The following is a 19,112-nucleotide window of genomic DNA, read 5'->3' on the forward strand; positions in this document are numbered from 1 at the left end:
CGGAGTAATCCGTAATTACTCCGTAATAAGGAAACCTTGCCGAGCCTCCAGTCAGGTGACGAGACTCACTGCAGTGGTGTAGTTAATCCGTAACTATACGGAGTACGGATCCGTAGTGTACAACTCGTGCTCAACTTTTCCCGTATTCCGTAATTACAATACATACATACACAGCTTCGTACATGCACTTCAGCGACCAATTATCCCTGTCGAGTCTTGCGGATCGCGACGCGCAGATGGAACAGGCGGTAGGGACAGACTGAGAAAGAACGAGCCAAATTGGAATAGACTGTATCCTGAAGTCAACTTTTCAGGATTTACGCTTTTTTTTCACGAACACTGCTGCACGGAACACCCGAGACCTCGAAACCCCTCCTCCGACCTGCGGCAAACGAAGCGTTGAACATCCAACGCGATCGGAGTTTAAAAAGGCGCTGCGAAGCGACCCAAGAAGCCCAGAACCGACCCTCGTTTGGCATCTTCCACTTTACCGGTTGAGCCCTCGGATGGGCCCGGCCGCCCGGCACCATGCAGCACCGTCGAGATGAGATCCTTGCGAAGAAGGCGAAGCTCGCAGAGCTCAAGCGCCAGAGGGAGCTTCGCGCGAGCCAGGCCAACCGCTCAAGCATCACCCCAAGCGAGGTCAGCCTTGCTTCTCGTGTCTCCCCCCTCGTTTTACATTGGGCTGACAGACAGCCAGATAATATCGCCAACCCCGAGCCGAGCAGACAACCGGCGCGAGATCGAATCCCTAATCGACAGCCTCGTTCGCGAGAGCAGGCCCGTGTCCGTCTCGACGGGCGCCAACTCTCCCGGCCGCTTCGGCAGCCGGCCAAACAGCGTCCTCAGCGCGGGCGAGAGCGAGAATGTGTCCGAATTTGCTGGCCCGGCAAGCGGGCAAGTGGTAACTCCCCATCCCCAGGTGCTGTCTGCGGTACCGTCCAAGACGGTCTACGAATGCCCCCCGTCGCCGGTAAAGGAGGTCTACTCGTACAGTAAAGGAGTGCAAACAACCGAGGAGTGGACGTCCCCGAGCAGGCGGTCGCGCGCCTTTTCCGACTCAGAAGGCGAGGAGGCAGCAGTCACGGCGTCGCCGAGTAAGCGCCTGAGCAGGCGAGAGCGGGATCGGGAGGAAGAGCTGCGGGAGAACATACGGAAGGAGATCGAGGAAGAGCTCAAGGCGGCCAAGGAGCTCGTAACGGATGGCGTCCTGAAACCGTCGGCCGCGGCCAACTTCCCGGCCCGGACTCTGACCGAGGACGAGCTGAGGGCGGTCACGCGGTCGGAGGAATTCATGGACTTTATCGACCGGTCGACCAAGGTCATCGAAAAGGCCCTGGATCAAGAATACGACATCCTCACCGACTACACCCTCCAGGTGCACGACGTCGACGAGGACGACGAACAGAGCGGCAACACGGGAGGGAAAGGCCGGCGAAAGATCAAAGAAATTGCGCAGTTCTACGACGATCGGTGGTCCAAGAAACGCATGGTCAGCGCCGTCGATTTCTCACCCCGATTTCCCGAACTCCTCCTCGCCTCCTACACCAAGAACCCCACCGCACCCCACGACCCGGACGGCATCGTGCAGGTCTGGAACCTGCACCTCCACGACCGGCCCGAGTTCGTCTTCCACGCGCAGTCCGACATCCTCACCGCCAAGTTCTCCCCCTTCCACCCGAACCTCATCGTCGGCGGTGCCTACAGCGGGCAAGTCCTCCTCTGGGACACGCGCGCGCGCGCGGCGCCCGTGCAGAAGACGCCCCTCACGGGCAACGGGCACACGCACCCGGTCTACTGCATCGACATTGTCGGCACGCAGAACGCAAACAACATCATCTCGGCCTCGACCGACGGCGCCGTCTGCGGCTGGAGCGTCGACATGCTGGCGCAGCCGCAGGAGTCGCTGACCCTGGTCGCCCCGCTCCCGTCCAAGACGGAGGACCTGGCGCCGACGTGCATCGCCTTCCCGCAGGCCGACCCGACCTTCTTCCTGGTCGGGTCCGAGGAAGGGCCGATCTACCCGTGCCACCGGTATGACCGCGCCGGCGCCAAGGCCGGCGTCGACACCCGCGTCAGCTACCGCGGCCACGCCGCGCCCGTCATGTCCGTCTCGTTCCACCCGGCCCGCGGGCCCGTCGACCTGGGCGACCTCGTCCTGTCCGCCAGCCTCGACTGGAGCGTCAAGCTGTGGAAGGTGCGCGCGCCCGCGGCCACGTCGGCGGGCGTCGGCGGCACGGTGGCGGCGGGCGGAGCGGCGGGCGGAGCCGGCGTTGCCGGTGCGGGGGGCGCGCTGGGCGCGGCGCTGGGCGCGGCGGGCCTCGGCACCAGCGGCGCCGGCGCCGGCGCCGGCACGGGGCTGCTGGAGCCGGCCGTCGCGCCGCTGCTGGACATTGTGCGCGAGGACGTCGTCTACGACGCGGCCTGGTCGCCGGTCAAGCCCGGCGTGTTCGGCCTGGTGGACGGCGCCGGCTGGCTGGAGCTCTGGGACATCACGGTCGAGACGGAGGAGCCCGTCTCGCGCATCTCGCCCAGCCCGAGGAAGGACGGGCGCACGATGCTGAGCAAGAGCCTCAACAAGCTCGCCTGGGAGCCCAGCGAGGGCAAGAGGCTGGCCACGGGCGGCATCGACGGCGCCGTCACCGTGTTCGAGGTCGGGCCGGACCTGGGCGGGAAGGAAGGGTTGAAGAACGAGGAGTGGACCAGCGTCAAGAAGCTAATCAACAGGCTGGAGGCGGTGGGCGGTGGTGACGGAGGGGGTGTGTGAGGGGCGTGCGTTGCGTTGTTTTGTTGGGTCTGATGAACGAGGATGTGTGATGATGGAAGCCCAGGATTGGGGGAGGTTATCTGTCAGAAATGAAATATAATACCTATGTCGCAATACTGCGGATGCGAGTCTGTTAGCTGGGCCGGAGACAGACTGAGTGTATTACGGATCCTCCAAAGTAAACAGTGCCGTTCAGGGGCCGCAAAGCACAAGCACGGAGCGTGTGCTTTACCGAACCCTAACCCTTTCAATGCTGGATTACGTAAGTTCACCGTTAAAATATCTGCCGCCCAGGGGCCCAGAGCTCCCTGCCCTGACCAATTCTTTTCGCTCACATTTACGAACAAGCTGGGCAGGCTGTGAACAAGACATGGCTCCTGCCATTGGCCGCCCGGCCCTTCCAAGAGGCGGTTTGGGTATTTGATGCGAAATGCGTAAGTTGCCTCCATGAAATTAATCTTTTCTTCTGTTCCTGGCTCGTGATGAATGATTCTTCATGAATTCTGCAATGCTTAAGCGCCTCTCTGGGGCTCACTGTGGACTAACATCACATCCGACTGATGGTCTATCTTTCATTATACGCTTTGGGCGATTTCATCTTTAAAACTTGAGACAAGCTCAGGAACTGACTATATTGCGCGCACGCGGCGGCTACCCCGTTGGTCAGGAACTTCTGGGCAGGAGATGCTCAGCTCGGCCTCGACGGCCACGATCTTGGCATGCTTGACGGCCTCGTGGATCGACTTCGCTAAGCGAGATGCCGCCTAGGAGGCCCTTGTCAATGTACTCCTGCATGGTACGAAAGGTAACCTCCATGGGCACCTTGGGATCGCGGCGGGCGCACTCGAACACGTCGAGCTTCTTATGGCCGTTGAGTTGCCAGAGTACGTTGTCAATGGAGCGCCGGAACGCCCTCGGCAGAGCCGTCAAGGCCGTTGGGGCCATAGCAGCCCTTTATGCTGAGGACTACCTTGTCGGCGTCCTCTGGGTACTTGGCGAAGTAGGCGTCCAGGAGGGTCATGGAGTTGTTCTCGGGCGTCCCGTAGAAACTCGCCTCCGTTCCAGGAGTTCATGCCCTTTGCGAGCGCGGTGCACATGATCTCGAAGGCCCGCTCATGAGGGTTCGGATCCGCGCGTCAGGTAAGGCCTGCAGCAGATTGGTCAGTTCCGGTCGTTCTCGGATGCTTGAAAGCCAAGGGGATGGGGGCTGCGGCTGGTGCGTACCCATTAAACCGTGGCCGGTGGTGCCGACCTCTTGTCCATTGATCCGAGGCATGTTGACGAGCTGAATTAGGTAAGTAGCGGGACAGGTAAGGAGACTGATATGTGTTTTGTTGTATGAGATGAGCAGATGGGACACGATTGTCTGCTTGGGACTGGTGGTCTGGAGACAAACAAAGAGAGACATGACTCGGAGGTACATTGCATCGGTTCAAGACCGCGCTGGTTTATCGCTTTCCTGCGCTGGCTACTACTACGCCGTGCAACATCGCGCAACTCCATGGTAGACAACACGTCGAAACGCGGCGATAGAATTCCCAAACGCGAAGCCTTGCAACGCCACCCGCGGGCTAAAGATAGGCTGGTCCATTTTGGGATAACAATTAGATGCTTGGCCTTCACTGCCGCCCCATTATTAGCATTCCGATGCTGCCATAGAGCTATCTGATCTCGGATTCTGGACAAGGCTCGACGGTTCATTCGGTGGTCCTTTATTGTTATCTCCGGGGGCGTGCAGCGCTCAGAGCGCTCAGCACCCGGCATCTCTCAACTGGACCGACGAGGAATAATATTAATACAGTAACTCCAGCCAGATATTTCTTCTCCCATATTGCAAGTCCCGGATCTGAAAAGTTGGTAGGGTTGCCATATGCAATGTGTTTCTCAGCCGCGCGCCGTGTTCGATATCGCGACCTTGCGGGTTACGATGCGGCCATAAATATCCGTAGGTTACCAAGTATGCTGGAATGGGATCAAGTCACCCTGAGGTCACCGTCAAGTCGGTCAAAAGGAATCAACCAAACACGTTCCACCGGTTGTCCAGCGTTCGTTCGAGCAAAGCTCCTTTAGTTCGTCTACAGAGCAGCGATTACCTGGGCAAACAAGTCGGACGCCGTGTGGTTCATCTGGTGTGGGGATTTACATATGTTTGTAATCCGTACTCCGTATGGATTAGAGTAGCCTGCCAATGAGTGGAGGCCTTTTATGCAGGTGCGGTATCCGTACTGTGTAAAAATGACGAGTGGGTATAGCAAAACACTGTGTGTTCCTGATGGCGGGGAAGAGAATGAAGGGAAGCCAGGATCAGGGCAGCGCCAAGAGCCGGGCAACGAAAAACTCCAAAAAAAATTCGACCTTTGTTCTTTTAAGGCTGCTTTGGTGAACATCATCAACCTCGCTGGCTGAGGTTGAGAATCCTTGAATTGAAGGACATAGCCGCCCCCCTGCGTGTGCGGCAGTCTCACTTTGAGATCTTCTTCGTATTATATCTGGGCACAAGCTCAATGGTTTGTTTCCTGGTTTGAATGCCCTATTCTCATCCTCTTTCCACCAGTTTGCCTGTGGTTTTTATCTCGTCTTGGTGATAGGTTCGCTCGCTGTCTAGTGGCTGCCTGAGTATTCACCCCCAAAATGGCTCAGAACAATAACAGCGCCAGCGTAACTGGCGCAGCGCGCATGGCAGGCGCAAGGCATAAAAAGAGGGCAGCAGCACTGTCTGCATCCTCGGCTTTCCAGCTCTTCCTCGAGCATCGTCGGCGATCGCTTCGAAACTCGACTTCGCCAGAAGTCGAATCGAAGATCGTAATTCCCGACAAGTATTCCACGCCCTCACAATCACAACCTCCATCCGACTGTCGGCCCTTCGCATCTCCGCTGCGGAAGCCCAAGCTCGGCGACGCCACCCACTCGCGGGCCATTCTCCGGCACCTCAGCAAGCTTGCGCCCCTATACAGGCGCCATCGCAATCTTGAGCGCGCCCTCAACCTATTTCTACTCCGACGGCAATTGTGGAGGCGGACACGAAGGCCATTTTTCCAGATGGATTTTATCAAGCGCCTCCGCGACATCCAAGCCGACGAGTCTTCCTCAGATGAGGATTCCGGCCTCGTGCTCACCTCTGCCTCCGTCTCTGCTCTGCGCCATCACTCCCCGGTCTCCGAGCAGGCCGCCGTCGTTGCTGCGAACCAACCGGAGAAGACCAAAACGGCCGGCGAGAAGCGGAAGCGGGACACAGCAGCCGAAGGCCCTGCGGAGGATGTCGGTCCCGAGAATCTCCCAGCCGCGAAAAGGGAGGAAGTCGAGCCTGTTCCGCCCGCCGTCGGCAGGAAGCTGGCGGTCCCCGTGCCCAACGGCAGGGACGGCACGCCCAACGGCAGGGACGGCACTGATGGGAACAAGAGCACCAAGAAGCGGGCCTTGGATGAGGAGACGGCCGGGGCCACGGCTGAGGAGAGCGCGGCCAAGAAGGTGAGGATCGTGAAGCCGGTGGGCGGCGCCAAAGTAGAAGCGGAGAATCGCAAGCCGGCGCAGTCCGAGAGCAGCAAGGCAGCGGACTCAGCCGCCGCCGCAGCCCCGCGTCCCAAACCGGTCGCGAAAATGGAATACCACGACCAGCGGGTGCACGACATGCTGACGGACCCACTCGGCTTCGACGACTTTGTCTACGACACAACCAAGCCGATTCCCCGTCACCTCGCCCGCAGTTTTGCCCGGTACCGCCGCCGCCAACCGCAGTCGCCTCCTCCCCTCATCATGAGCGGCGCGATCGGCCCCGCGGCGCTCGCCGCGAAGTCGCCGGTCACCCCCAAGCTTAAGAGGCCGGGGAACAGCTTGGCGAAAGAGGCACAGAAGCGGGCGTACCAGCAGAGGATCAACGAGCGGGTGAAGGACATGAAGGAGAAGAAGGCTGCGGAATCCGAATCGGGGTTCCCGGGTGAGCAGGGGAAGGGCAAGGCAGTCGTGGGCAGGCAGCCCCCCGGCGGGCTAAAGGGCGGCAGCGGCAAGCATAAGGAGAAGCGTTGGTTGACGGCCGCGCGGCAGGGAGGTGTGAACTATGGCGAACAACATGGAGCTAGGGTGAAGAAATACAAGAAGCCGGTTTAGTGACCAGCGTATTGTCTCCCAGACGATGCTCGTGGGACCAATTTCTGCCTAGGAAAGCTCCGCCCCTAGAACGCTGCTGTCGGCATTGAGCCTAGGAAGCAACCCTACCATGTCCCGGAGCTCCCACACGGGTGTGCAGTCCGTCGTGCCCAAAGTGCTCAGCTCTGCTACTGGGGGGCCGACTTGATGAATAAGGGTTAGGGTTGGACCTAACGAACTAAAAATGCCGAGGAGTCAGAAGATACCAAGATGACATCAAGAAGCCTAAAAGGGGGGGAGGGGGGAATGGGCACTTCTCCACTATTCATGACCATACCATGTACTTTTAGCAGACCTACGCGTGTTCGAGGCCCAAAACGACAGGGGCGGCTTCTGTTAACAGGAAGTTGAACACCAGCTCGGAGAATTATTCCGTACACTCCTTATGTACGGAGGAGTGTAAGCTATGTGGAACAAAGACAATTGACGTTAATTGGTGAGGGTGGAAAAGGTCAGGCTAAGGGCGGGACCAAGACAAGGGTCTCCCGTCTGTCAGTCCGGGGTGCAGACGGACCTCGGCTGGCGGCTTTCGGCGTCGGATGCTCCCCGCAGCTCAGAGCTAGAGCCATCCATGGGGTTGGTGGGGGGGAAGGTGCATAGTAAGCAACGTGCTCGGCTGGTGCAGAGCAGGCCAGGTATAGGTATATATAGATGTTTCAAGCACCTACTCTCTCTAAGAGCCCCCCGTCAAGACTCTTTCGACTGACTTGAGAATACCTGGCAATTGGCTCAATTGACTCTTTGCTACTCGATTCAGACAATCACCGATCTGATTCCCCCAAGATGTTTGGACCTGGCGTTGGTTTTGAGTATCCTCCAAAGGAGGTCAGCTGGACCAAGCGGGATGCCCTCCTCTTTGCCAACTCGATTGGCGCCACTGCGGACGAACTTCACTTCCTCTACGTATGAGCATCCGCAGTCTCACGCCGCCGGCGCTCGACAGTATGCTGACCTTGTTCAGGAACTCGATCCCAACTTCTCCGTGTTCCCTACCTATCCCGTCATCCTCAGTACGTCAGCAAGCTTCTCTCAGTTTCGTCACGAACCCACCCGCAGCTGCAACAGCGGCAGCTGCAACAGCGGCAGCGGCGGCAGCAGCGGCAGTGGTGGTGTTAGTAGTAGTAGTAGTAGTAGAAGCAATAGCAGTAGCAAGGGAAGGAAGATCGCACTGACGGACAACCATCCAAACAGCCTTCAAGGGAACGACGCAGGAGGTAATCGACTTCTACGCGGCGCAGAAGGCGGTCCCGATCCCCGGCGTGCCCGAGTTCGACCCGGCGCGGGTGGTGGACGGGCAGCGGCTGCTGCAGTCGTTCAAGCCGCTGCCGCCGTCGTCGGCGGGCAAGAAGTTCGAGATCCGCACCAAGGTGCTGGGGGTGTACGACAAGGGCCGGCCGGGCACGGTGGTGGAGACGCAGAGCGACCTGGTCGAGGCGTCGACGGGCGACGTCTACACCCGCGTCGTCTCGTCGTCCTTCTTCGTCGCGCAGGGCAACTGGGGCGGGCCCAAGGGCCCGGCCACGGTCAACTACCCGCCGCCCAGGGACCGCGCCCCGGACGTGGTCTTCTCCTACCAGACGACCCCCGAGACGGCGCTGCTGTACCGCCTCAACGGCGACTACAACCCGCTGCACGCCCACCCGGAGCCCGGCCGCAAGATGGGCTTCGGCGGCGTCATCATCCACGGCCTCTTCTCGTGGAACTGGGCCGCCCACGGCCTGCTGAAGCACCTCGGCGGCAGCGACCCGGCCAACCTCAGGGAGTACCAGGCCCGCTTCGCCAGCCCCGTCCGCCCGGGCGACAGGCTGGTCGCGTCCGCCTGGCGGACGGGGCAGAAGCAGGGCGAGTGGGAGGAGGTCAGGTTCGAGGTCAAGGTCGACGGCGGCAAGGTCTGCCTGAGCAACGGCCGCGCGCTGATCAAGTGCCAGGCTCCGGCAAAGGGGAAGCTGTAATTTAGACGTGTGGCATGTTTAATACATTTTATCTTTATTTTTTTTATTATCCTTTTCCCCTTTTTTTATCCATTATTGTTTTAGTTCAAGTTCCCATAAAATCTCGAGTGCGGTTTTTGTTTGTGGTCTGGCCGTGTTGGTAAGTAGGACAGAATGGTGCCTGCCATAATAAGCGGTCTGCAATGGTCGTACTATGTAGAGTGGGTGTGGAGTGCGGCGGTTTTGCTGCCTGACCCTGCAGGGAGTGAGCGAAGAACGGGGCCAAGCATTTCATTTTCGAGCTTTAACTTACACAACCTACCTGCCTCAGTAAGATAATTAGTAGTTACCTTAGGAAGTCTATCGCAGCCGATCTGACAAAACTGCAAGCGGCGGATCCTGAAACTGATCGCTGCATCTCCCCTCCCAAAAAAAAAAAAAAAAAAAAACCAAAAAAAAACCAAATGCCCCTCACCCCTCGGATCGGCGAACGCCGCTCCTATGACGGCGCGCTCTGCACGGTGAGATACATCGGCGAGGTCGCGGGGACGACGGGCTCATGGCTCGGCGTTGAATGGGACGACCCTTCGCGCGGCAAACACGACGGCCAGCATAAGGGCGTCCGGTATTTTTCCTGTTTGTTCCGCCTGCTTCACACCGAACCCCCCTCCACTACAGTCTCGGCCGTCTAATCGATCCTTCTTGTTCTTCTTCCCAGGCACATCCAAGTCCCCCAATGCTGCGTCTTTCGTGCGCCCTACGCGAGCGGCGGATCCCCCTCAAACCTTCCTCTCTGCCCTGCAACACAAATACGCCGGCGGCCCAGCAGAGGATCAGGCCCCGACGAGACAGATCAAGTTCTCGGGCAAGGTCGCCGAGGAGGTCGGTTTCGACAAGATCCGTCGCCAGCAGGCCCAGCTACACGAACTGCAATTCGTCATCCTCGATGGCCTGCAAGTGGCCCACGCGACGGACCCCGAGGCCAAGGACGGCCACCAGTCCATCGGCCAGGTCTGTCCAAAGGTGAAGGAGCTGGACCTGAGCAGGAACCTGTTTGAGCGTTTCGGTCCCGTCGTGGACATCTGCGCCGAGCTCAAACAACTACGGAGCTTGAGGGTCAAGTGCGTCTGACAGTAATTCCTCTTAGACTACAAAAAAAAAAAAAAAAAAAAAAAAAGGGGGGGGGGCGCTCGCTTTCGAAGGACGCTAACATGATTGCCAGTGGGAACCGGTTCCGGGACGTGCTCGACGACGATGTTCTGGAAGCAGCCGGCGATGCCTTCCACGGAGTCACGGAGCTCGCCCTGGAGGACACCCTTCTCTCATGGCACGAGATATGCCACATCGCGTCCAAGTTCCCGTCACTCACCACCCTCCACGCCGGCTCCAACCAGCTTACGGCCCTCGCGCCTATCCCGCCGGCGCCATTCACCACTACCCTCACCTCCCTGCACCTGGAATTCAACGACTTCACCTCTCTCTCCGAACTCGCTCCGCTCGCCTCCATCTCCACGCTCCGCAACCTCCTCCTCAAGGGCAACCGCATCTCCACCATCAGCCCGCCTTCTACCCCGGCGCCGGTGTTCGGGGCCCAGTTACACCATCTCGACCTCTCCTACAACTCGATAACGTCCTGGTCCTTCATCGACGCCCTCCCCTCCGCCTTCCCGAGCCTCACCTCCCTCCGGATAACACACAACCCGCTCTACTCGGACCCAGACATGGACGAGACGGCCGCCGCGTTAGCAGAAGAGAACCCAGCCCTCTCCCCCGCAACCCGGCGCATCACATCCGCCACCGCCCCGGGGGCCAAGAGGACAGAAGAGGCCTACATGCTCACCCTCGCCCGCCTCCCCTCCCTGCGGATCCTCAACTTCAGCACCATCACCCCGGCCGACCGCGCCGACGCCGAGATGTTCTACCTCTCGCGCATCGCCCGCCAGCTCGCCTCCGTCCCCGAGGGCGGCGACGCCGCCGCCGCCGTGCTGCGCCGCCATCGCCGGTGGGCCGAGCTCTGCGAGACCTACGGCGAGCCCGCGGTCGTGCGGCGGACCGGGCGCGACGCGCTGGATCCCGGATTCCTGGAAGCGAGGCTGATCAGGGCGGAGTTTTATCTGTGTTCCCCTCCTGGTGGTCGAGCAGCGGAGGGGGCGGAGAGGGGAGACGGGAAGGAGGAGAGAGAGGAGAAAAGGGTGGCCGTCGTGGAGGTGCCGAGATCGTTGGATATCTATGCCGTCAAGGGCTTGGTTGGGAGGCTGTTCGGGCTGAAGCCGTTGGGTTTGAGGCTGGTGTGGGAGACGGGCGAGTGGGATCCCGTAGGCGGGTTCGACGAGGACCGGGAGGGCGCGACGAGCGAGGGCGAACAGGAGGAGGAGGAGGATCTCGAGGCGGAGTGGGAGAGGACCCAAGGGGAGGGAGGCGAGCTGCCGTCCGGGTTGGAGACGAGGAGGGGCAGGTGGGTGAGGCGTGAGGTGGAGCTGAGGGACGGACCGAGACAGTTTGGGTATTGTGTCGACGGCTCGGAAGTAAGGATCAGGGTGGAGAGGAGGTAGTTGCCCTGCTTTCCCCCCCCCAACTTCCTTCCCCCTACCTCTTACACTGCTGGTTGGGAGAGGCGAAGGTCGAGAGACGGCAGGATGCAGCTGCCCAGACAGGAGTTCTCAACCTGTTTGGCCGCATGGCACCGGCGGCAGTGTCCTGTCTGTTTGAGCAAAACTATGCGCCGTGTGTTGATTGAACCCCAGCTGTGGGATGAGAAGACAATCTGGTTGTCGGAGGATACAGCACGACACGGGGATGTTAGAAGACTCCCATTTGCCCTTCTTCCCCCCCTTCTTGGTCTCACTCCCACAATCAGCCCAAACGAGAGAACTACTTGCTCAAAACGTCGCTATCTACCCGCCTGAAGCATGTGTCGTCATAACAATATCTGCTTCTTCATTGCCATGCCGGGCGGCAAACAGACAGACAGCGGCCGATGGCAGGGTTTACACCATTCTTAGGCCAATGGCCCCCCTCATCCCGGTTGATGAGCCGCCCGAGCGGCTTGACATTGCTGGTATCCCGCGCGAGCTCACCGCAGAACGAGGACGCGTACGTCGTCGAGATCAACCACCAACGCCATTCCCGTTGCTCGCCAGCGGCCTGTCGCAGGGGAGTGCACGGGGGATAAACCGGATAAGAGTGCGGTCGTCTCCCGTCCTCCCGCGCCGTCGTCTTCCTCCCCTCCGGCCACGTCCCGCGAAAAACATGGCTGGAGTCGCTCCGGCCATGACCGAGACCGCACACCCAGCACAGAGAGTACTGCAGCCACTGGTGCCACAGCGGCACCTGCAAATAAGGGCCTGCGCTGCCGCTACCTGCACGCGATGCTGGGGCATTGCGGACTGGGGCTGTTGTTGGGCCGCTGAGTCCAGTTCGGGAGACGGTGGTCGAGGCTGGAGAGACGGGGTGGCAATGGGCTGACGAATGGTGCGACTCCTGCGGCTACGGATCAAACGATTGGAAAGTTGGTGGATGTATGATATAAGGGATAGAGGGGAAGACCGTGTGTCATAGAAAAAGGACCTGATAGACATTCCAATCGCAAACGTGTTTTATTCTGGACCTCTCTCAGCTACGATTTGATACTGCTAAGTCGAACTCGGAAGAATCGATCGAAATTGCACTCTGTTTGTCGCGCATGACATCGCCTTATAGCGAGCTGCTGGGCACTGATAGCCCTGAACAACCGGCGGATATCGCTATATGTCCATCGTACATATCTGCAGGATACGAGGAAGAAAGAGGGGAAACAATACATAGGAGAGAAAAAGAGTGACGGTCCCCTTTCCATACCAGTCCTGAGACCTAAACCCCCCCATAACCCCATCTCGCAACGCCAACTTTCCGGCAGAGCATCTCCAGCATCACCGGAAACGTCCTCGAGCCCTATCGCACTCCTCTAAGAACCGGTATATACCCTCTAACCCTTCGAAGTCGTCCGAGTAGTGCTCGCCCGAGCGGCTCAAGACGGGCGGCGGCGACGACGACATGCTTTCGTATCCCTCCAGCTCCGACACCAAGGAGAGGCGCCAGGGGTTATCCTCGTACTCTTGAACAATGAACGCGTCCTCGACGTCCTCGGACGACGAGGACCCGGATCGGCGGGACCGGAGGGAGCCGCCGGGCGAGGTGATGGTGCCGTCGCAGACGGCGTCGGGAGCGAAGGGGAAGCGCAGGGCGACGTCGACGGCCGGGCCGGAGTCCAAGTCCGGATCCTGCCCGACCGCGCCCCGCCTGACGCCGACGTCGTCGCACAGCCTCTCGACCGCCTCGGCGTCCAGGCCGGGGAAGCGCACCCTCAGCACGCCGTCCTTCTCCAGGTACACGGGCAGGTCTCCGAGCCCCGCGAGGCGCTTGAGGTCCGTCATGATGGCGGCCAGGTCCTGCAGCGCGCGCGCAAAGTCGACCGCGAGCACGTCCAGGAAGCCCTCGGCATGGAGCGTCGCGGCGGCGGCGGCGGCGGCGGCTGCCCGCTCCTTTTCACCCGCAAACGGCAGCATCGCGCCGAGCGGGCTCAGCGCGGTGATGGTGGGGCTGATCTTGAAGTCGACAAACGCGCCGGGGGCGTGCCGGTGCGTCAGCATCGCCTTGGCCATCATGACGCGGGCCTCCTCCTGGGCGGCGCTGACTGCGCGGTACCGCTTCTCGCCGCGGGGACCGACGCCGTCGAAGCGGGCGCGCTGGCCCGAGAGCCAGAAGGCGCGCATCGCCTGGCTGACGTTCTGGACGACCTGGGCCGGGGCGGCGGGGGTGTGGCTGAAGTAGCGGACGCCGCCGACGCGGCCCGAGCCGGGGATGCCGTAGCCGCCGGCGGTGCGGCCGAGGGTGCCTCCGGTGAGGTTGGGGCGGAGGGTGGAGGCGAAGGGGGCGCGCCCGGTGAGCTGATTGACGGCGCGGGAGACGGTCGACGTCGGGAGCTTGAAGCGCTCGAAGCGGAAGGCGGGCTTTGGACCGGCGGGGCCGTGGGAGCTGAGGAAGCGACGGGCGGCGGCGGGGAGGTTGGCGGACGAGAACCACCTGGCGGCGGCGGCGGCGGCGCGCTTCTGCTGGCGCAACCATGCGGCCGGGTGAACGGGCTGACGGGCGTTTCCGGTTCGGACGGCGACGGGCTGCAGTTGGGCGTTCAGAGGGCGCGTGGCGGTGGATAGCTTGGAGCGCAGCATCTTGGTGGCCATCCGCGCGTTGCTGACCAAGTGCTTGCGCAGCATGCGCAGGGCCACGGGGGCCCAGACGCCCCCGAGGGGAGACATGGTGATGTTTCGCTGTTTTAGCGATCCGTCAGGGCTTTCAATGCCTGAGGGCACCAAGCGAGAGATGTAAAGGTAAAGTGCATAATAGTTTTCGTGAAGGTCGAGAAGGAAGGAGGGGGAGGCAGCCGGGGGCGGAAGTGGTCGGGATGTTACCGAGTCCGAGCTCCTATCGATAAGCTTATCGCCACAAGGGGAGAGGACTCGCAAGCCGGACGTAATCCGCACCCTTCTTTAGCTTCCCAAAAGCGGTTAGCGTTGTTTTTTGCGGCCCTCTCACACCCTCTCTATCTTATCGAACCCCACAGCACCAGAGCTTTTTTATGCTCCAAATTTTCCCAAGCTTTTTCCACAGCTTTTCCAATTCCTCCAACACACCCCAACACTTCATCGGTCGACAAGGTGAGCAACCATTCCTTCCCCCTGCACAGCTCTTTGATGATAGCAATCGAAACTCGACTAGCCCGTGGGATTATTTCATAACTCTAGAATTACCCTGAGAGCACATCTTGGAGCGACTCCTTGGGCCTTGGTATTCCTGGAGCTCTCGGCTAACGCTCGATTTAGTGTCGACCGACATTTGGTGCCTTGCCCTTTGACAGTTTTCTTTTGTTGATTGACTATTGTTCCTCAAATACTTACAAGGTTGGTTAGCTTTTTTTTTCTTTTCTCCCACCCTCTCAAGTGATGATCAAACTTCAATTATAGGGAATTCCTCATGCCGAATACACTATGTGGAACCAAATAGTTTCAGCCTTGTCTGATTTGGACTCTCTCACCTTGGTTGTCTTGTTCCTTTCGTTCCTATCAGCGTGCTAACAAGTCACCGTAGGTATGCTCAAGCTTCCCCTTGCACCTTCCGGCACCATGACGAAACTTTGAACGAACGGGCGGACATAAACGAAGCCTCTCCGTTTCCCTTCGTCAAAAGCAGGGCTGTACACCCTGTGAGGGGTCTCGGGGAGGAATTCTTGTTGAGAACTCGTCAACTGATTGTGCCCTCGTCAACCAACGTTGATGTCTGCGTCATGGGACAGGGTCCTGACTAACAGTCTGTCGATAGGTAATACGCTCTTCTAACTGTCTTGTTCATGACACACATTTCAAAATGATGATCGGTTATTCACACTGTTTGATCCGTCCTTTTGGGCGGAAATGAACAATCTCCAAAATCTGATTTAATGAGGTAAGTTTTCTGACCTTTCTGGCACTGAGTTTCAGACAGCAGCTGACTTTGATCGCAGCCTGAACTTGAACTTCCTTCACAATGATTTTTTCCATCGCGACGCGCTAGAAGCACCGCTAACTCGTCCGTGGGATAGGTAATTTATATGCCATAGGAACTAGAGAAGAGGTGCTCCTTCGGAGTAAGCGTGAGTTCCCCGTTCTTAACTTGCTCACATACCTCCCTGATAATCCCTCTCCTACCTGTTTTTTAAACTCTGAGTTCATCATGAGGCGACAAACTTTCACCTTGGAGAACTGACGAGGTGTCGGAACCGTTTGTGGCTCAAGTCGCGAGTTGAAAGCTATACTAACTGGCTATCAGTCTAGGTCTCCTTCCTCTATCCTAATTGTTGGTACAGTTTAAATACACATTAGTCTATATCTAAGTAGATTTCAGTGTATATGGTCTCTAAAAGAAACGCAAATTAGTCTCTCGCTGCGCCTCAATCTCTCCAGTGCCTTGTGATAGTGTAGATGCAGCATCTGGAACAACTGAGCACCCTACTGCCGCAGCTGTAACCTGGCGTTCCACCCCACGATGCACCGCAGGAGGTCCCAATCTCCGCGGTGCCCAACCCAGTCTGTCACGACGATGCCCGTAACTGCGTCTCCGGCGCCAAACTCCCCAAACTCTTTCCCTTCGGTACCGTGCTTCATGCACAGATACTCGATCATGGAAGGGTTAATCTTGAAAGCGATCCGCTCCGGCCAGCAACTGGCATTGAAGAAGTTGCTCGCGCTCAAAAAGTTGATAAAAAGCGGCGGTGGCGGTGGTAGAGGCGTCGTCGCCGCTGCCACCGCGGAAGAGGAGGAGGAGGAGGAGGAGGAGGAGGAGGAGGAGGAGGAGGAGCGCACCCCGGCCACGACTGCCTGCGCCTGCGCGGCGGCCCTCGCCAGTCCTTCCTGGGCATAGCGCAGCTTCTTCTGGATGTCGCTGCCGCTGCCGACGCCGTAGTAGTCCTGGATGCGGATGGTGCCGCTGCCGCAGGTGCCGTCGGCCACGTTGTCGGGCCAGGCGGACCCGTCGATGCCGGCCTCGGAGGCGGGGACGGCGGCGGCGGAGGCGGAGCGGCCGAGGCCGAAGCGGCGGACGAGCACGACGCGGCCGCGGCACTCGGCCAGCGTGGGCACGCGCGGGGCCGTGTACCACCGGTCCCGGCGCGGGAGCACGTAGTGCCGGTGCAGGATCCGCGCCAGGTCGGCGTCGCTGCCCCGGCCGGTGCCCTCGCGCTTGAGCGACAGCAGCACCGTCTCGGTCGGGTGCGCGGCCAGAAAGTCGTACACGGTCGCCAGCAGCCCCGAGAGGTACTTGGGTCCCGTCAGGGACACGGGGAAGGCCGAGTGCACCAGGGCGAGCTCCGGCACGCGGGTGCCTTCTCCTCCTCCTCCCTCCCGCTCTTCTGCTTCTTCTTCTTCTTCTTCCCCTCCCTCCGGGGAAGAATTGGAGGGTGCGGATGCGGTGCTGGCGCGGTAGGGCGGGCAGGAGACGCGCACGTCGAGGAAGCGCACGCCGTTGTTGAGCTGGTCGAGGACGGAGACGGCCTGGCAGCGGACCGAGGGGAGGGCGACGTAGCAGGTGGGCGAGTTGTGGGTGCCCGGGATGGAGAGGGCGGACAGGGGCAGGGCCGGGTCCAGGGTGGACATCCAGGAGGAGAGGTTGGCCGAGCTGAAGAGGGCGAGGTAGGCGTGCTCGGGCAGGTAGATGGCCGTGAACTCCTTGGTCTCGCCGTCCCCGGCATCCCCGGCACCGGCGGGGTGGTGCGCCTTGAGGACTATGCTCCGCCGCGACGAGCCCGGGATGTCGGCGCTGTAGCGGTGTCCGGTGGCGGGGTCTTCGAAGGTCAGCCGCAGCTGCTCATGACGGCCCGCATCCGGGCCGTAAACTGCGGTGCGGCACTCCGAGAAGGGCTCAATGGTGCCGCTGACGGGCGTTGCCGTCGACGGTAATGGCGCATCCGGTTCGTGCGACTGCTCTGGGTTGCTTGAGCGTGACGAGGTCTTGACAAGGCCGTCGGGCTTGTGGAGGTGCGGGTGATGATGATGATGATGGACTGACTTCAGGTGCTCGACCAGCCTCAGCTCTAGCGGAGTGACGGTGAGGTTGCGGATGGTCAGAGTCGGAAGCACCGTTGGCGTTGCGGCAGCCTCCGCGGGACGAGAGAAGACAAAGCCCATCGTCCGGGGCCGTTTGCCGTTGTTTTCTCGTGTGCAATTGCTCGCTGTGTCTAAATGGGGTGAAATGGATGGCTCTTTCCGGCATAACCTTCTACAGCTTCAGAGAGAGAGAGTAAATTAAGTGATTAAAACGAATACACGAATACCAAGAAAAGAAGAAAAGAAAGAAATAAAATACAAGCTGATGATGTTGTTCGACACGCGTGTTTACACGTGTAAGTGAAGCCACCATTCGGAATTCAAGAACCGTGCATGTCGGTGTCAATGGTGCCCAAGCTCGATGTCAGGAGTTGTCCAGTGACTGCTTACATAATCATGGCCTTGTTCTCTCATCAGCTAGCTCTCAACCAGGCGTCGCGCCAAGCAGGCCGAGACGGCAGCAAGGTCTGCATGGTGACCACTTGGTGCAAGGCGGGCGGGCTGCCCTGAATTGATTTTTCCGAATGGGTAGCAGCTCTATGTTGGAAGAATGAAGCCGCTGCTGACGTGATCCAATCATCAGGCACCGACGTCGGTTCAAGCCTGCGGTGCCGAGTAGGGCCGTAGTGCCGGTCGGCACAAGAAGCGAAGTGAGATCCAACCCCGAGGAACAATGGGGGCCGTGGGGGCTGTTATGCCGTTGGTTGCCTCTGTAGTCAGTGAGTGGCCGGAGAGACGGCTGCAAAGAACTTGTGCGTGGGTGCATGGCCCTCCAGGGAAATTGCCTGGAGCGCGAATTGCAACACTCGGCTCGCGAGAGAAAATCACGAGACGACAGATTCCGACGGCTGTTTACCACTGTTCTACATCATTTCGGTGTTAAAACAAGTCGAGGGCAAGAAAGCCTTGACCGTTGGGTCGCACGACCTGTTATTATTGCCTATGCCGGAGATGCCAACAGAGCCGGCTTGAATGTGCAGGTGTGCAGGTGGGTGGCATTGCCTGGCAGGGCACACTACACTAGAACCCTTTGAGGCTGAAGGATTCTCCACTAGTGGGCTTGGTTCCGTCAAGCGGGCCAAATGAACGGAGCCAACAAAGAAGTATTCCGTACTCAAAAATTCTCTGCTTCAGCCCATCATCATATTATAGTATCGTTTGCATGCCCAACATCCGAGTGTGTTATTTTCATGGTGTTTCACTGTTCCCTGTGTAAGCTGGATCAATATGAAGCATAGTGTACGTCCGATTGAGGCGGATCTTCTAACGCTCTAAGAATAACGTTAATCAGTTTATTCTTCCCTGATTGGCTGTTACCCCTGGCAGTGTTCAGGGTATTCCTTCAACCGCGCCTGCCTTACCAGAGGTGACCCACCTTCCTGGCCGTTATTGCAGGAATGAGGGGAAATTGGCATCGCTAGTGAAATGTAGGGGTAAACGATGTTTCCGGCTGAAGCCTCGGCCAATGAGCGCGGCGTGTTGGCGCGCGAAGGCAGCGTTGCGAGCAAGTCAGGTCGAGGTCTGGGAAACAACCGGCTTGATTCGACCCGTGTGTTATCTCAGGCCCAAGGCGCAGCAGCAATGCTATCCAGAATACTCCGTAGTTATGAGTGCGCTTGGGCGCACTGAAAACTAAGCCGTCCCCCATTCCTCCCCCCC

General features: G+C 59.3%; 8 protein-coding genes across 8 annotated transcripts; 5 read left to right on the plus strand and 3 right to left on the minus strand.

Annotated features, from left to right (window-relative positions):
- Positions 1-190: 190 nt before the first annotated feature.
- On the plus strand, positions 191-3,023 carry P884DRAFT_229810 (WD40-repeat-containing domain protein). Its single transcript, XM_069439769.1, has 3 exons — positions 191-642; positions 701-2,272; positions 2,369-3,023. The coding sequence occupies exons 1-3, from the start codon at positions 529-531 to the stop codon at positions 2,765-2,767; spliced, it is 2,085 nt and encodes a 694-aa protein (XP_069294927.1). The 5' UTR covers positions 191-528; the 3' UTR covers positions 2,768-3,023.
- A 703-nt stretch (positions 3,024-3,726) lies between these two features.
- On the minus strand, positions 3,727-4,398 carry P884DRAFT_263382 (uncharacterized protein). The gene is made up of 2 exons (XM_069441752.1): positions 4,062-4,398; positions 3,727-3,983 (listed from the first exon to the last, which is right to left on the minus strand). The coding sequence occupies exons 1-2, from the start codon at positions 4,188-4,190 to the stop codon at positions 3,837-3,839; spliced, it is 276 nt and encodes a 91-aa protein (XP_069294928.1). The 5' UTR covers positions 4,191-4,398; the 3' UTR covers positions 3,727-3,836.
- A 753-nt stretch (positions 4,399-5,151) lies between these two features.
- Positions 5,152-6,880, plus strand: P884DRAFT_263383 (uncharacterized protein). The gene has a single exon (XM_069441753.1). It carries the CDS (start codon positions 5,399-5,401, stop codon positions 6,869-6,871), a length of 1,473 nt encoding a protein of 490 aa, XP_069294929.1. The 5' UTR covers positions 5,152-5,398; the 3' UTR covers positions 6,872-6,880.
- Positions 6,881-7,492: 612 nt separating this feature from the next.
- On the plus strand, positions 7,493-9,141 carry P884DRAFT_263384 (HotDog domain-containing protein). The gene is made up of 3 exons (XM_069441754.1): positions 7,493-7,813; positions 7,872-7,920; positions 8,102-9,141. Exons 1-3 carry the CDS (start codon positions 7,694-7,696, stop codon positions 8,860-8,862), a joined length of 930 nt encoding a protein of 309 aa, XP_069294930.1. The 5' UTR covers positions 7,493-7,693; the 3' UTR covers positions 8,863-9,141.
- A 164-nt stretch (positions 9,142-9,305) lies between these two features.
- On the plus strand, positions 9,306-11,393 carry P884DRAFT_208109 (uncharacterized protein; the record flags this gene model as incomplete). The annotated part of the gene is made up of 3 exons (XM_069438844.1): positions 9,306-9,477; positions 9,560-9,962; positions 10,064-11,393. The coding sequence occupies 3 exons, from the start codon at positions 9,306-9,308 to the stop codon at positions 11,391-11,393; spliced, it is 1,905 nt and encodes a 634-aa protein (XP_069294931.1).
- A 1-nt stretch (position 11,394) lies between these two features.
- On the plus strand, positions 11,395-11,847 carry P884DRAFT_67239 (uncharacterized protein). Its single transcript, XM_069446013.1, has one exon. It carries the CDS (start codon positions 11,478-11,480, stop codon positions 11,745-11,747), a length of 270 nt encoding a protein of 89 aa, XP_069294932.1. The 5' UTR covers positions 11,395-11,477; the 3' UTR covers positions 11,748-11,847.
- A 574-nt stretch (positions 11,848-12,421) lies between these two features.
- P884DRAFT_294230 (uncharacterized protein) lies at positions 12,422-14,225 on the minus strand. The gene has a single exon (XM_069444264.1). The coding sequence runs from the start codon at positions 14,133-14,135 to the stop codon at positions 12,750-12,752; it is 1,386 nt and encodes a 461-aa protein (XP_069294933.1). The 5' UTR covers positions 14,136-14,225; the 3' UTR covers positions 12,422-12,749.
- Positions 14,226-15,860: 1,635 nt separating this feature from the next.
- P884DRAFT_302314 (PLC-like phosphodiesterase) lies at positions 15,861-17,534 on the minus strand (the record flags this gene model as incomplete). Its single annotated transcript, XM_069444932.1, has 1 exon — positions 15,861-17,534. The coding sequence occupies one exon, from the start codon at positions 17,532-17,534 to the stop codon at positions 15,861-15,863; it is 1,674 nt and encodes a 557-aa protein (XP_069294934.1).
- Between the last annotated feature and the right edge of the window lie 1,578 nt (positions 17,535-19,112).

The sequence above is a fragment of the Thermothelomyces heterothallicus genome, assembly GCF_042370625.1.
Source record: "Thermothelomyces heterothallicus CBS 202.75 unplaced genomic scaffold P884_scaffold_25, whole genome shotgun sequence".
Taxonomy (NCBI): Eukaryota; Fungi; Ascomycota; class Sordariomycetes; order Sordariales; family Chaetomiaceae; genus Thermothelomyces; species Thermothelomyces heterothallicus.

Bases quoted from the DNA above. Each gene is read 5' to 3' on its own strand.
- P884DRAFT_229810 (XM_069439769.1), top strand. From the start codon at position 529: ATGCAGCACCGTCGAGATGAGATCCTTGCGAAGAAGGCGAAGCTCGCA. The intron at 643-700 runs GTCAGCCTTGCT...ACAGACAGCCAG, and splicing joins CAAGCATCACCCCAAGCGAG to ATAATATCGCCAACCCCGAG. The intron at 2,273-2,368 runs GTTGCCGGTGCG...GGGCTGCTGGAG, and splicing joins GAGCGGCGGGCGGAGCCGGC to CCGGCCGTCGCGCCGCTGCT.
- P884DRAFT_263383 (XM_069441753.1), top strand. From the start codon at position 5,399: ATGGCTCAGAACAATAACAGCGCCAGCGTAACTGGCGCAGCGCGCATG.
- P884DRAFT_263384 (XM_069441754.1), top strand. From the start codon at position 7,694: ATGTTTGGACCTGGCGTTGGTTTTGAGTATCCTCCAAAGGAGGTCAGC. The intron at 7,814-7,871 runs GTATGAGCATCC...GACCTTGTTCAG, and splicing joins ACGAACTTCACTTCCTCTAC to GAACTCGATCCCAACTTCTC. The intron at 7,921-8,101 runs GTACGTCAGCAA...CCATCCAAACAG, and splicing joins TACCTATCCCGTCATCCTCA to CCTTCAAGGGAACGACGCAG.
- P884DRAFT_263382 (XM_069441752.1), bottom strand. From the start codon at position 4,190: ATGTACCTCCGAGTCATGTCTCTCTTTGTTTGTCTCCAGACCACCAGT. The intron at 3,984-4,061 runs CTAATTCAGCTC...ATGGGTACGCAC, and splicing joins TTACCTGTCCCGCTACTTAC to CAGCCGCAGCCCCCATCCCC.
- P884DRAFT_67239 (XM_069446013.1), top strand. From the start codon at position 11,478: ATGCAGCTGCCCAGACAGGAGTTCTCAACCTGTTTGGCCGCATGGCAC.
- P884DRAFT_294230 (XM_069444264.1), bottom strand. From the start codon at position 14,135: ATGTCTCCCCTCGGGGGCGTCTGGGCCCCCGTGGCCCTGCGCATGCTG.